Source organism: Ruditapes philippinarum, unplaced genomic scaffold (genome assembly GCF_026571515.1).
Source record: "Ruditapes philippinarum isolate M1 unplaced genomic scaffold, ASM2657151v2 ctg33_1_1_1_1, whole genome shotgun sequence".
In the NCBI taxonomy this organism is placed as follows: domain Eukaryota; kingdom Metazoa; phylum Mollusca; class Bivalvia; order Venerida; family Veneridae; genus Ruditapes; species Ruditapes philippinarum.
This window is the reverse complement of record NW_026864681.1, coordinates 108,919-125,606: the sequence shown is the minus strand read 5'-3', so window position 1 is coordinate 125,606 and position 16,688 is coordinate 108,919. Positions and strand designations below refer to the sequence as shown.

Genomic DNA, 16,688 nt, shown 5'->3' with positions numbered 1-16,688 from the left:
TAATTTAAAAAAATCGTATGAGAATGTTTTATCTTGACTTTTGGTTTTATCCTCCATAAATATTTTAAAAAAAGATAACTAAATAAAATCTATTTTATTAATATTAAAAACATAAATAAATACAATCTCATTAAAATCATATCCTAACTGTCGCTCAACTACTCTACGCACGTAGCGAAGAGTAACGGAGCGAAAACGATAATCTGATTTTAATGAGACTGAAATCAATAAAACAAACAAATAGATAAATTACAATTTATGAAACAAATAAAAAAATCTTTATAGCAATATATAAAATACAGTTGTGTTGACATATTTTCTATAATAACATTCTTTATTAAATCTTAATTGACATGGCAATAGGACTTTTAGTAATAAATATTACCGTGTGAAAGAAACAGATTTATATGCAGGAAGGTACGATAACTGCATCAGAATTAGATACCGGTTTGACTACAAATTTAATTTTCAGAATAATTTGATACTCAACATGACTCCGAATAATGCTCAACCAGTAAAAGCACTGATTATACCATTGATAAAGGAAGAAGATCAAAATAAAACAAACAAGTAATTTATTTCTTTACACTTTTGTATAGCTTTACAAGATATCGCATATGAATAGAGGTTTTACTTTAATTAGACAACCATACATGTATATACTTGAAAACTGCATTAACGAAAGCAATAGCAATTTATCCATAAATGACTTTTTAGCTCCCTAGTGAGATCAGGTTTATCATTGAAAACAAGCTGCTTTTTAATAATACAAGTTCTAAAACATCAATTTTAGACTTGTGTAGACAACCTTTTCTATCCATGCTTCCAGTGCAGACAATAATCATGCATTCTGATCATGATCTGCGCTGTTTGCTTTTCAGTTGTTAGTTTCGTCCATAAGATGATTAGCGTGGTGAGGGTTAATATTATATTCCTTTGAGAAGGTAATGTTTTCATTGACTTCTCATAATTTCTAAAAAAACCATTCTGTTCACGATATAATTAAAGAAAATAAAGATGAACTACTTGAAGATTAAAAAAATCATCTACGATGGAAATCTACTTCAGAAAACCTAGCATGTCACCTTCGTGAAAGGACAGAAACATCTTTTACATTTTATGATTTAAGAGGAAGTAATTAAAAACGAATGATATGCAATCATTTGTCTAATAAAGGTTTTATTGTTGCCAGGTGATCACGTGAATATATTCATTACGACAATCATCAATTATCACGACACGACATCACCGCCTGTTCTAAAGGATTTAATGTCGTATACTGTATTTTTTTACTAATAAGTGTTTTCGTTCGTTAATGGATTTTGTTGTAACGTGTAACCATGTTTTGTTAGAAATGTATCTTGAACTGATATTTTAAAGTGTTGATAATTTAATAAATAGCAAAGTATAAGTAGAATACACGTCAAAAATTCATTTATTACAACATACGAAGATTATAACATATATTCCTAATATCAATTGCCATTTTTATTAGTTAATAATGATCTATTATTATTATTATTATTATTATTATCTGTAAATAATATTAATTTCACATAAAAAAAGAAAAATAGTTGAAAGTTAGTCAGAGACTGATAAATCCTTTAAACGATTTCTTTCAATCCGTCAAATAGCCTAGATGCTTCAAAATGCAATAAATCCTATCCTAAAGTATTTTGGAGGAAAATGGTATAAACTCCGTATAAACTTGGTATTAACTGTAACAATAGTTTATAAGAATGTAAATAACTTACATCAGATGAGCTGTATTCCAAATTCTCTATGCCGTTTTCTATAAAACGCTGACATTCCCGTAACATTGTATGCACCATCATTGTAATTAAAGTGACATTGAGCTGAAATGACTTTATATTTCACAAGATTGACTGTTTAAATGGTGTCTGACCAACTGTTGATATTGATATTGGAAAATGTTCAGGATAAAATATAAAACTGCCTAAAATATAAAAAAGACTGCCCACTCTTTTGATAAACTGAGCATTAAAGAAATTTGGTTTCGATCTGTGCATTACTTATTGTTTATGGAAAGTAAATTATTAAATTAAAAGGTATTATGGCAAAATGAAAACTTATTTTGATAATCACCTGTTCATTCACTATATACCTTTGACTGCGCATAATGTCACTTTAATGTATGTTATATATTTAAGAAATAATATCGGTCTCAGTGGTGTTTATCGGCCTTTTAACACCGCCTTGGAGCTTTGACGCGTAGGAATTGACCATTTCAAACTTGAGTCTGACTGTTCCTGACGCTCTGACAAAACGTATTATGGCGTTGTCCGTCCGTATGTGCGTCCGTCTGTCTGTCTTTGGTTTCTGCAGCAAAAACTTTGACTGTGTTTATATTTGTCATGTATGTATCTTATAACGGGTATTTAAACTCACGTTCGATTTTCTTTGCAATCCACTTATTGATAATAGAGGTATGTCCATTGTTAATCATTTTTATAAAAATGAGTGCTTACACTTTTCAACAATACGGTCAGGCATAGTTTCTCGTCTATGCCAAGATAAATTCTTGCGTGCTCTGGCTTTTTTTCAAATATCTTGGATCTCGTCATGCCCCATAGTTTAACATGTCTGCTCAGAATCTTCTATTCATGAACTTACCAGCACAGGTATTCCCTATTCTGTGCTTGTCACCACTGTCGTCGTCACTGACTCTAAATGGTCTGAGAGTGCTTTCAGACCAAAATTCCCTCAACATGCTAGGATAGACAGGATGACTGGCAGACAGACGCCATCACCTACTGATGGACAGAATGATAGACAGACCAAAACAATATACCCCCGAATTTTTCAATACAGGGAACATAAAAAATAAAATATTTCTATAAGATGAATTGTAATCTTATATCTTATTCATGAATGTCACGTTTACAGCAAAACTGATCCAATTAATGGACGGTAGAGGACGGTAGAGGATGTCCTACAGAACATGTCAAGGTGAGATATTTATTATGAACAATATACTGAACATAAACTTAGTCGAGAAAGTTAACTTGTGCAGACAACTGGATAAGGATTTATGCTGAAAGAGCATTTAAATGTCCGTGTCCGGTTTAAATCCTAAAATTGTAAATAATAAACATAAAGTTATTTCCAAAGGGAATTATGAACAGGAAAAGTGTACCAAGTTAGGGATATGTTCAACCAAAATTATAAATGCGACATATGTCGGCACACACACTTAAAAGGTGTCATAAATGCATCTTATATCGGAAATTTAGAAGGCAGCCTGGCATCGCATATACATCCTATGAAACAAAAGACCCCAAAGGTAAGCAATAAATGCTGGTGATGCTGATATTGTTATTGTTACAAAATCTATTTACAATTTATTATCTTGAATGTATGGACACGCAATATACATTCATTAAGTCCTTTTTACATTTCATGTTAAATTTGACAATGCCTATATATTCTTTTATAAATTAATATTTAAACCCAAATGTCTTAGGAATATGAGCTGTGTTTCTTCTAGAAAACAGCGATTTTTTATTAAAGATCTCACACAGTGAAAAAGATTGATCATGATTTGCAATTACAGCACGTTACTCAAATACTTATTATCGATAAAGTCTAATTTCAAAAGTTTTGAAAATTATCTATAAATAACATTAAAAAATTCAAATCAAATTAAAAGTTCCAATTATTATATAAAGTGGTTTACCTTTAACTTCATTTAGACAGAGCTTTATGGAAGAAAAATTAAAAACCTTATTGAGCATAAAGTAAATTTCAAACATGAAAGGGCCATCCTGAATAATTTTGTACCTTTTTGTTATTCCTATTTATATTTTAGCATGCTACCGCTATGTATTTTATCGTATCTTAAGGGCTCAACAGACATGGATTAAGAAATACAACGCCATTAAAATTAGATGCGTATGCATGTCTTTATGTGTAGGCTACTTTATCTTGAATTCGTAAAACGTTCTACTAGTTTTACAGGATAGGACATGTCATTTTTGTTGTACATACCTCCCCCGATGACAAATGACAGATGCGTAATAATGAAATTCTTGAACAATTAGAGATAAAATGTAAAAATAAGATTGACGTGGAGACAATAATACCCCCAGGACGAAACAAAAGAGAAGAAAATAGTACACTTTTATAAATATTTCTCAGCATGTCAGAGAACTAGAACGAGACAACCTTCCATTAGACGAAGGAATTAGGTTGTATGATATGCAACGATTACCAGTATCATCATTAACTGATCCTATTGAAGTTAGACAAACTATTTTAAATCAAAATGACAAGGAAAAAAGGAGAAAAGAATCACATAATAAAGGTATAAACAGTTTTATCAGTTTTGAAAGGCGACTCCGGTTTTATTTCATAACATAAAATACATTTGAGTGTTTTCCTTTGGAAGTAAATATTAAATAATTGTCATCTTTATAAATTCTGACTTCAAATAAATATCATTTAATATGCAAATATCATAATAAAAAAGGAAACATTCTTTTCGTCTTAAATTTGACAATTAATGACATCCAGATAACAATTTATAGAATACCATTTTAGTAGAAAAGAAGAGAATAAATGTCATCAATGACAACATTAGAGAACTAGGAAACTTACTCCCAGAAGATGCCAAGAGGTAAGCAAAACGACTTGCAATAACAAATCAATCAATTAAATTTCAGTAATGCTTTCATACATTACGCTAATGATCTGCTTACTCACTATCTACTAGCGTTTGATGAATTTGAGGTATTCTTGAAGAGTGCTTTTATTCTTTATTCAATATATACTGCAAACGCAATCTTTTAAAAGAAGCGTGTGTTTATAATTTTACACATTTTGTCCATTTACACATTGCAATATATGTGTTCAATTTATGTTTAGACGATCAAAGCAACGGAAGGGGCTAATTTTGAAGGAATCTGTTGATTATATAAAGAAACTGCAAAAAGAACATGATGTTGTTCAAGGACTTCAAAAGAAAATTGACGATGTTTATAACGAGATTGAAAAACTATCGACAAGACTTCAGGTATTATTCTAAGAAATATTATTTTGCCATTAAAAAATTATATGTGATTGAAATATGGTATAGTTGATTTAACGTCTGCTTTTCTTGATGATTTACAACTTGAGATGGCTGCATTAAGTTGAATATTAGGTATATTCTTATTTCCTTTGTAGCAGGTAGAATTGCGGATGCAGATTTCAAATAATGGATGCAACTGCCATGAAGAAAAAAGGAAGGTCTGTGCTGAGACAAATGAAGAAAATGATTTTTCAAAATATTTGTTTTGAAAACGTGCTTTCTTTCTACGCAATTCACCTACAACAATATTTCAAGTGGCGACGTAAGATGTAAAATCAAATTATCAATTATTGTAAACATCAGCGCATTCTTAAACATTGAGTTGTCAGATTTTATCTGAAATCAATTTAAAGCTGTAGTTTATAAATTATATATATTTTTAAAAAATAACAGGAATTGCTACATTCGTTAATATAATTGGTTTCCCATCGATATCAGCTCTTATCTTGATGTCCGGAGTGCCAAAATAAGTGTATTAGCAAACATACCGCTTTATGGCGAAATCGTATGTACAATTTCATTTGCACAGGAAACTCCGTCTTCCTGCCATTCAAACGTCAACAGAAATCAACAAGAACTTTTAGTAGCGGCTCAAGAAGACGTTTCTTAATTTAACGATATTCATTTGAAGTAAACATTCTCTACCACATTTAGTATTGCGTTAAGCAGTATTTAATAAAAAAACTGGAAAATTGATTGACGAAAATGAAAACAAAAATAAAGAAACTGGAAAAACACAACAGAAACGAACTTTTGAATTCATCTTGAGGAAATTGTAATCCGTCTCTAGGATTCTACTGAAAAAAAATGTCTATTAAAGTGATAGGCATTCAGTGAAAAACAGGTTTGAATCAAGTCATGTAATCAAATGGTAATCAATCATAACAATGAAAAGCTGCCTTAAGAAATTTTGGGACAAGTTACACTTAGCCGATTACATTCTAAACTACACTACACAGAATAATTATTATGTGTTTATTTTTTTTTAGGTAAATACTTTAATTCCTAACAACCATTATCATAACAAACATATACATGTAAATGTTTGAAAATGCATGCACCAAGAAATGATGGTATTACAAATCCAATCAGTTATATTTCGTATATTGCCGATTTTCTTAAAACCCATTTTTTAGTCAGCATGAAATTGTAAATGCTTTGATTAACAGTGAAGCATCTTGTCAATGAAATATACATACTTTTAAAATCGCTATAAAATGAACAAATTAACATGAAATAAAATTCATCCATATCTATCCCAGACATATATACATATTGCAAATTTTCTTTGGCTTCTTTCAAAATAGTTATTTAATCTGTCATTTAATTATACTAACAATGTATAGATACACTTATAATGAAACCAATGTAAAGTATTATCGTTACGGTGCAAAACAGTTAGAAAAGCTACAATATGTCAAAAGGACACTTATACTTCCACTTCATTTACTGTAACAATGGCAAATTAACATACTTATGCATATTTACAAATGACAAATGTTATATTTATAAGTTCATATATAGTGTGATAAAGTGTAAAGCTTATAAATTTTACAAATCAAGGAAGCAATTGTTCTCGATCAGACATGTGCCTTTGCTCTTATGACATCAAAATCATCTACTTATATCAACTAGCCATGCCAAATCTTGTGACTATTGGCCAAAGTATCAAAGTCACCATAGCCTTGTCCACTCAAAGTTTCTTTTCGGCCAATGATTTAGCCTATATTGAGAAAATGCTTTGGCATACAATATGTTATACCTAAAAGAGGACCTTCCTTATCGTGAGGTCAGTAGGGCAATGATATAGGTAACAATTACCCTAACTATTAAAAGCTTTTCCAGCTTACATCTAGAAAACATTAAGGTGTAAAGGCCTAAGATAAACTTTAACGATTGGTCATGACTGGTACATTTTGGTTTTGGTCACCTTGGCCCTAACCACTAAAAGCTTTTAAAACAGACTACTAGAGTCCAGAGATGTGGTGTTGGGGTTATTCACAATAAGTAAATGCCCATTTTAATTTTGAAAGTCAAAGGTCATCCGACCAATAACTCTTGTTTGGGTTTTAAATCTCCCTACTAAAGTGAGGCTATATGTCGACTTTCCAGCTTTACTGGCTGAGGGAGACTTCAGGTGCTCCATCGTGCAATATTTCAGGCTCGAGCCGGAGTAAAACCACCGAGGTTCCTTTAGCTAATTGTGAGAATTTTCATACATATACATGTATATACAACATATCAAATCAATTATCATAGTGTTACATTTTATGTAATAGTAGTTGTCAGGAATGTCTACCAAGGCTATCGGGCATCACCTTGACTATACTATACTTTTATAAGCCGGTTCACATATAGTAAATTACAATGACCACCTATATGCCGCAATGCCATTAATAATACAGAGCTTTGATGAACTATATTCAACGTAACACTATCAAGACATTGCCTTTGCCAGCTAGATACCTTGACTAAATTCCACTAGAACATGTTTTGGATTGGAATAAAAAGATCTTAACACTAGTCTGCATTATGCATTGTGTCACAATTCAGCAAATTATTCGTCTGGCGTATGGAATGAGATGCAGGTGGGGGAAGAAGTCATATATGCACGTTGACGGTTCACGAGGCATTAATCTTATTGTGTAAAATTACATGTGAATGCTTTAATAAACAATTTTACGAAAACAATTGCAACACAAAATTGTATTTATCAGTACACATCTCTTTACTACCAATTTATGTATTTTGCACCCCTTTCTGCTCTTATGTTTAAAATTATTATATTTTGGTTCATTAATGATAAAAGTTATATCATGATAAACGTGCAGCGTATAAAATAACTTTATTCAAAACATTTACATTTATGTTTGATATACTGTGGTTACCTGTAGAATCCATGTTGATTTTTATTTTAAGAAAGAGCTTAATTTGAGAGCTTTATATTGCTTCATACCTTTGATTTAAATTTTACTTGTAGCAACAGTCGAATATTGTTAATCAAATATATCTTTAAATAAACAACCACGTGATTCAAATATTGTCATGTATCATATGACAACATATTTCTCATTAAATTACAATGACATTATAGATTTAGTATTGTTTTACGAAACAATATAGCCGTTGTTATATAAATGATCCCGTGATGTAATTAATGAAGCCACAATACGACATTTTGATCATTTTCTTTCTAAGAAAAAGAAAATAGCAACTAAAATATTTACATGCATGACAAAATATGTTCTTAAAGGTTAGAAATGTAATGTAAGCTTTAGACGTATACGTAACTCAAAAATAAGTAAAAGATGTATTCCGTTTATAGAAATTGCTGTGGAAAAGTTCGTTGAAATAGAAAAAACTTTTTTTTAAAATTTCCAAAGATATGAAATCTGTAAACTTCGTTCAAAAAGGCAAATTGTGAAATGGTTAACTCAAAACACCGGTGTACATATATTTCCCGTTAACTCTTATCTTTGTTTTAAAAAGCCCTATTTTTAACTCTAACCTTTGTTTTAAAAGATCCATATTTTTTATTCATGACGCCATCATATCATGGCATTACATTGTTCTTGTTAAAAAACAATTCTCTTAACATTAACAAACAATGTTTTTCAACTTCTTTTTTTAAAAAATTATATTGATGTTCTTCTTTAAATTAAACACACTTTAATCACGAGGACCAGTATTTCTGGTATTGAATTGTGCATTATCTTTTCTTAGTATAAAAGGTTCTATCAGCTAAGTAAATATTGTAAGCCACCAAGCTTACAACCTGACTTTTAAGGTTTTTAACTAGTGTGAAAACTAATAGTAATAAGAAACACCATCAATGTTTTCTCTTCTGTATTGATGAAGATAACAAATTCAATTTTATATCATCAAATATAATAATAAATTATGTAAGAATTTATATTTTATCTACTAAGGCGCGCGGTTGCAACAGAAATGGGATCACCAGTTGCATAGTGTTGATGTTAACAAGCTTGATTACAACGTTGCTATGTAAACAAAACCCGGCTTATGTAAATAAACGGAATTACTTCCTTCGTTTGTAAATAAGAGGGACTCAAACACTTAAAAGATTGTTGTTTTCTTAAGAGATAACATGTTTTGTGTGTAACTTACTGAATAACTATATTGATAAAGTGTTTCTTTGAAAAAAAAATCCCAGCGTCTTACCTACTAAGGTAGCTTACAACAGGTGCCATTTTCGGTTACAGCCGCCCTTATATTGCTGTCGGATGTTGTAAACATAGCGTCTGCCAATCAGAACTTGCAAACATAAAAATGCGTAAAAAGGTTCTATTATGTTGTCAAATAAATAACCATCATTCATTCGACATACATACAATGCTAAACATAACAAGAGGTTACTTAATAATGACTGATAATCATAAAATTTATCAAAATATCAAAAATACTCTTGACATATAGAAATAATAGTTGCCAAAATTTGCCACTTTTCATGGAAGTGCACATTGAAGGTTCCATGATAACCGCCGTATGAACACATCTGCGGGTGTTTCTAAATTCAAAGTTTTACTATTTCATGTTTTAATGTTGAAATCTGCTTAAGCCGGTGCTAGGGGCGTGGACGGTAACTTGCACTTTCCAGTACCGTCCATGAACAGGCTCAATCAAACCGAGCCTGCTTTTTAAATTTGTCTTTTGACGTCTTATCTGTGATATGCAGGCTTCATAACCTCAGATCCCCTTTCAAAATTCCATTTTATTTAGTTCCGCCCATTGTTTTCACGTTTAGGGCAAAAGCATTCTTCAGTGTTGTTATATTTTCTGGTCCTTCGGGATCATTGATGCCAACACTATAAAGTGTTGAGAATTGAGTACCGCTCAAGCCGGTGCTAGGGGGCGTGAGGGATGTTGCACTTATTCATTATCCCTCATGTACAGACTCAATCAAACCGAGTCTGCAATTCTTATGTTATTTTGTTGTGATTAATGCTTCCGAGGGATCACTTTGTTTCCAGAATTTTTTACTTGGGGACCATACGCCGCTTTTCATGGAATGGCACTACTGTGTCACATTAAAGGTTCCATGATAACCGCCGTATGAACACATCTGCGGATGTTTCTAAATTCAAAATTTCACCATTTTCGTGTTAAATGTTGAATTCCGCTTAAGCCGGTGCTAGGGGGCGTGGACGGTAACTTGCACTTTCCAGTACCGTCCATGAACAGGCTCAATCAAACCGAGCCTGCAACATTTTCAATTGTGTTGTGTTGGACTTTCTTTATGGATTCTGTATTTCTCTATTCTATTGCACTTTCCAGTACCGCACTCCATGAACAGGTTAAATCAAACCGAGCCTGCAACATTTTCAATTTATTTTGTCGTGTTGGGCGTTCTTTAGGGATTCTGTATTGATCTATTTTCTTACGCACAAGTGCCCTAAATAGTTCCGTAGAATCAATCATTCTCAAATACAATATAACAATCATCGATTGTTGTATTTCATATGTAATGCAAAAATGTACGTTAACAATCAATTTTTAATTCAACTTGTAACACAAACTTAAGTACCGCTCAAGCCGGTGCTAGGGGGCGTGAGGGATGTTGCACATTTTCATTATCCCTCATGTACAGACTCAATCAAACCGAGTCTGCAGTTCTCTTGTAATTTTGTTGTGATTAATGCTTCCGAGGGATCACTTTGTTTCCAGAATTTTAAGTATTAGCATATATATCAAGATGACAACAATATTCTTGCACCGTAGAAGAACAAGTCAATATGACCGCCGAATTCAAGTGCAATTTTTTTGTATGATTGTACACACAGTTATGGATTTAAACAGATTCAAAATAATTTACAAGGTTCAAAATATGATAAACAAGATCAACAAGGAAAGGCGGCGTTCAATGAACAAACTGTGTTGTATATGTAAACAATAACATAATATAACTAATAATGGAAATAATATGGATCAAAATTCTGCAATAAGGTGAGCACTACTTGAACATTTCATGGAGAAAGCATATGATTCGGATAACATATATTACAATATCATGCTCATGCAGTTATTAATATGAAGATAAGTATACTTTAGATATAATAAAAATAAAAGAAAATAAGAAAAAAAAAATAAAAAATACAAAAAACGTTGGACGTGTCGTTGCCCTGTCCTTTTTATGTTTGGGGTCCGCCTGGGCTCCTTGCCAATGGTTCTTGTTGCTGGGTCATATGGGGGTTGCGTTCATTGAACGCCGCCTTTCCTTGTTGATCTTGTTTTTCATATTTTTTGGAATTATGTCAATTAAAAAAATGTTGTAATTCAGGACAACTAATGAAAATATAGTTTGCTATTCCCGTGTACCGCCGACGCTGCTACAGTACCGTCCATGAACAGGCCCAATCGAATTATTTTAAGCATTAAAATAACTAATTACGCTTCATTGGATTGTTTATTTTTTTAAGTTTTATTTTTAGTGTCCGTTTCTTAGCATCATCAAAACAACTTCTCATTGGTTTAGATTTGATATTCATACACCTTGGCTATTTATAGGGACTTGTTTCCAGTTTTCATTGCTATTAGTATTTTTGTAGTGTCGCTTGATTTTCAAAAAACCCGCCCTCCCTCCGCTATTTGTTTTGGATGTTATTTGTTTTCATATATTTCTACTGTTTGTGTTAATCTTTATACAGTACAGGCGGTTATTCGATTATCTCTAAAGTACTTTGACGTTGATTATATCCATTACTTTAGATATTGATAGCGACACTTTGGACAAATAAATTCATTAAATTATATCTGTTTTAAGTTTTGATATCTAAGGAAAGTAATTAAACCGAGCTTGCAACATTTTCAATTTTGTTGTGTTTGTTTTTCTTTAGGGTTTCTGTTTTTTTTTCTATTGTATTTTCACATCGGTGTTATTTGTGCCGTGTGGCGGCTGTAAAAAGTCTCCTCGTACATTTAATCAATGATGTTATATTTTCGATCCTTGAAGATCGTTCAGCACGACATTATTGTTGTGTATACACGTTATGTGGTACTTTTAGTTTCTTCTATATGGCCATTTTCAACTTGGGTGGTTCCAGCCGGTGCTAGGGGGCGTAGACGGTAGTTTGCACTTTACAGTACCGTCCATCAACAGGCTCAATCAAACCGAGTCTGCAACATTTTTAATTTTGTTGTGTTTCTTTAGGGTTTCTGTTTTTTCTATTCTATTTAAAAGAACAGCTTGGTAGAAAAAATAACTTAAAAGAGTCAGCCAAAACACATATATGTACAGGTGTTAACAAAATCACATGTGCTTATGAGCTTCTATGTCTGTACATAAATCATTGTGTACTTTTAATATATTTTTATATTTTTTAACTGTGGTAATTGAATTCGGTAAAGAACTTTCCTTCTCTTATTCTTTTAGCTACACAAGATGGAATATTTCTTCTATTATGACGCTTCAGCTTTTCATAGTGATCCATAATGAAATTAATTTCCAAATTCAATAGTGATTTAAAAACTCTTCTGCGACAAGGGATTAGCCAGCCTGGTTTTTATGGCGATGTGATTTACAAACTTCGTAAGATTTTGGGTCATGGTAATTTTTCTGCTGTTTTTACTAAAATCATTAAACGTTTTATTAAAAGAGGTTATGACCCTACTATTTTAAGACATACTGCATGTTTAGTGTTCAACCCTTTTACAGTTGGACACTACGCTTTCCTCTTTTGATTGCATCTGACGGACCAAGTGGGAGACTCTATGATGGATAGTTCGTAAAGCCCTTTGGGACTGAATTGTCTTAATGTTCGTCTTCTGCCTTGCTTCGTCGGGCCCTTGTAGGTGATTTTCTTGTTGCTCTGTCTTCCTTTAGGACATTGAGTACTTTTGTTATGGTCATTGGGTTTACTTTTATATGTTTCTACATGATCATTTTAGTGTTTTACTTATTTAACCTTTTGTAACCATGACAACTGTTAGAATTTCACTTGGCGGGGATTCATTTTATTTACACTGTCTCGTTTATAGGAACATGGTGGGGCTAAGAGCGAGGTTTGGTGCACCATTAACCGGTTTTAAACTCCCCAGCAGTCATTATTATGCTGCTGACCGTTCCAAGGCGGCGCCCCACTGTGTTCCTCAGATGTATGTCTTATGTTGCTTCATACTGTTTTGGTGACACTTTTGCTTGTGTCCCTTTGTTGTTTTCTCGTCTACGGTAAGTATCTTCCCCATTGCCTCTAGTTTTTATTTCTTTGATTACTCCCCACCCCCTCCCCCGGTCTCCTGTCCCCTTCCCCTTTGTGGGCCTATTTTTATTTTCTTTGAATTCCTAATCAGTTACAAATTAATTATCATTTAATGATTAACCTGTCCGTGCTCTGTCTTTGCCCTGTCCTGTTTTTGTTTGGGGTCCCCCTGGGCTCCTTGCCATTGGTTCTTGTTGCTGGGTCATGTGGGGGTTGCGTTCATTGAACGCCGCCTTTCCTTGTTGATCTTGTTTATCATATTTTGACGGTAGGCAGTTAAGTGGTAAAACCTTAATTGTCACTCTGAATACATGTGCAAATGTCACTGTTTAGAAATGAACACTAATTGTGAAGAATATTTGTATGTATAGCTCATTGAGTCAGAGGATTTCGATCAGGCTAAACATTGTTGTACCTTTGTTACTTGTACTACACCATAGATACTATTTGTGCAATTTCATTAAATGTATTGTAGTCACCGCTGCTAGAAGATCCTTTTAATTGGAATCACAAATATTAAGCTTACATAACACTAAACTTGACAGGAACGATCAGAACTATGTCAAGTTTTAAATATTGTCAGCGTTTTCCAGTTCAATTGGATTTTTGTTATGGCCTTTAAAGATTTTCATTTTCTAGTTTGTCCGAACTAATTCTCTAAAAGCAGTATGCAATTTGAATGAAACTTCACAAGTTTGACCGTTAGCTCCAGCACCTGTGCATATGTTACAAATTTTCCGGTTAAAAGATGTCCGGCTGAGTTATGGCCCATGAATGAAAATACAATTTATGTCGATTAATGATTTTCTCTATCATCTGTTTGTCTGTCTTGTTTTTTTTGTTTGTTTGGATTTTTACGGCACGTCAACACATAACTGGCCATATCGTGCCGAATGCTATAATAGGCTTAAAATGTTATATAAAACTTTCTAAATGACAATAAAAATGAGCCAATTAGATCCTAGAATACAAGTTTATCTCTTTCAAATAATCAATGACGTTTTTTGATGGAATTGTATTAAAGAGTTCTTTGAGTGAATTTACAGAATAAAATCTAGTACGGGCCTGTAAAAAATCATGATATTCAAGAAGAAAATGCTTGACAGTAAAATTTTCATTACAACCTACACAGAAAGGGGCATTGTCTGTCCATATGTTCGTCACAGACCTAGTCCGGACTAATCCTCGAAAACTTCTGGTGAAATTTCGTTCAATTGTTCATGAACAATCAGCGCCAAGTTAAGTTGTGCATATCGTAATCTTTTTTTAAATCAATGATTTTCGTCCAATATATAGCCCTATTATTATTTTTATCTTTTACATTTTGTCTGAACTACAACTCTTATACTACAAATGCAATAACTTGCGCATTGTTATGGCCTTACGGTTGAATGATGTTAAGCTGAGCAATAGCCCTTGAATTAAAAGGTGTATTCAACTGCACAGAAGCTGCAACATGCTACATAGTAGTTGCGGCATATAGGGAAAAACTGTGTACCTCTCAATACATGTCTTTAACTGGTTAACATAAAGAGACATACATGATCACAAATCGCTCTTGTTTTATCAATGAAAGCCACAAGCAAACGTAATTCTATGTAACCTAGATCTATTTTCAAAGAATCTTTTGGGTGTCAACTGTCATGCGTCTTAGTTGGTGAACAGCTAAATATTTTTCTATGGTTAGAAGTATATAGCAGGCGGTGTCTTACTTTAATTTTGTCAGATCATTTATAGTTATATTAAGAAGAAGAAAATACATCTGACGTTATACAAAAAGTGTGAACTTTCCTTTTTTCAGATATAACGTAAAAATAAGAAACCCTTTTATAAAAACTAATTAAAAGTACTCTATTAAGCAAAATTGTAAATCCGAAAAGTCATAATGCATACCTTGATTTGATCACCGGTAGTTATAATACATTATTTTATTGTATAAAGCAATATCAAAGTCATAGAAAAGTCCGTTGACAGTTAAACATGTGTGCGCAGATTGGGAATGAAAAAATAAATATTTATTTCACCTGTCTTATGAATAGCTCGGTAGATTAGTTCTAAACATGGTTGAAAAAGATATTGCAGCAACATCAATAACATCTCTATCAAAATGATAATAACGCATTGTCTGCAGGCGCACCGATGTAGATTGTTCTTCCATTGTGTATTTTTTTCGATTCCATACGTCTCTTCTTTCGCGCCCGAATCGCCATCGGTAATCTCGCAAAATGTTACATTATGCAACTCTTTCCATTATTATGACAACATTTTTTCCGGTTGTTAACAATATAGCAAATGCCAATGTTTTATTTTCATAAATATTTATCTTTACTATCTTCCAATTACTTTTTAACTTTTCTTACAGAGCCAACATAATTTTTGTCAAGGCATACACATCACGCTGAAGTTTCAATGCAAATTCCACATGCAGGTCTTTTGGTTAAATTGCAAACGTATGTACCTATCTCACGATGCTGAAAACGGTTCACTTGTACTTTGACACAAAAAGGCGTTATTGTCAATTATTTATTATTCTATTATGCGTGGCAATGCCGCACCAGAAGTTGACTTGGTATAGGCGTGCTTTCTTTGTATGTTGTTACTTGATTAATGCAACGTTATTGACAGGTATAAATTATCAGCTTATATTACGAACGCACTTTTTCTTTTTAATTTGAGTAGTGTACATTATACATTATTATAATTTGCACATCAAACTAAAGCCTCTATTACATCAGCTGCACGAAACTTGGTTCGTACTTTTTATCGAGAAATCTGTTCCGCAAAGGTCGCAGTCAATTTCGAAATCTGTCAAGACAGTTTTGTGTATATGTCTTTTAACATCATTTGATTACGACCGCGATCGCCGCAAGATGCTCTGCGGTTCTCACAAGACAAACGCAAAACATTTTTACATTAGCAGCTCTGGATATCGCGAGTCTGTCCTACGATTGTATTACGACAGTCTTGAGACGTGCAAAATCTGTCCAAAAAATCGCAGAAATAATGCGCATGTTCAGAAATCAGTCAGACCTTTAAGAAATCGTACGAATGCCTTGCGGCTACCGCACAAAACACAGCGATTTTTGTCATTCATTAGTACGGCTGCCGTAGGGATGATGTGATAAAGGCCTAAGAAATGTTAAAGAAGTAAGAAAGTTTAAAGAATAAAACAATCTTATTATTTCAGGGCATATAGCAGACCTTTTATCATATATAGTATATTAAGAGTCCTGACGAGGACGTATTTGAATGGAGAATAAACCTAAAACTTTCATAGAAGGTCAACCCATGACTATAATGTAAGGCATTGCATTCGCATGACGATACGACTTTCGACCATAATTGAACAGTTACACTATACTCGTACTAGACAAAACTTTCAA

At 32.8% G+C, this 16,688-nt stretch overlaps 1 protein-coding gene across 1 annotated transcript; it reads left to right on the top strand.

Annotated features, from left to right (window-relative positions):
- The first annotated feature begins 2,931 nt into the window (after positions 1 to 2,931).
- LOC132726488 (transcription factor E3-like) lies at positions 2,932 to 5,927 on the top strand. Its single transcript, XM_060711810.1, has 5 exons — positions 2,932 to 2,970; positions 4,159 to 4,324; positions 4,561 to 4,636; positions 4,885 to 5,032; positions 5,185 to 5,927. Exons 2-5 carry the CDS (start codon positions 4,219 to 4,221, stop codon positions 5,296 to 5,298), a joined length of 444 nt encoding a protein of 147 aa, XP_060567793.1. The 5' UTR covers positions 2,932 to 2,970; positions 4,159 to 4,218; the 3' UTR covers positions 5,299 to 5,927.
- Positions 5,928 to 16,688: the final 10,761 nt, after the last annotated feature.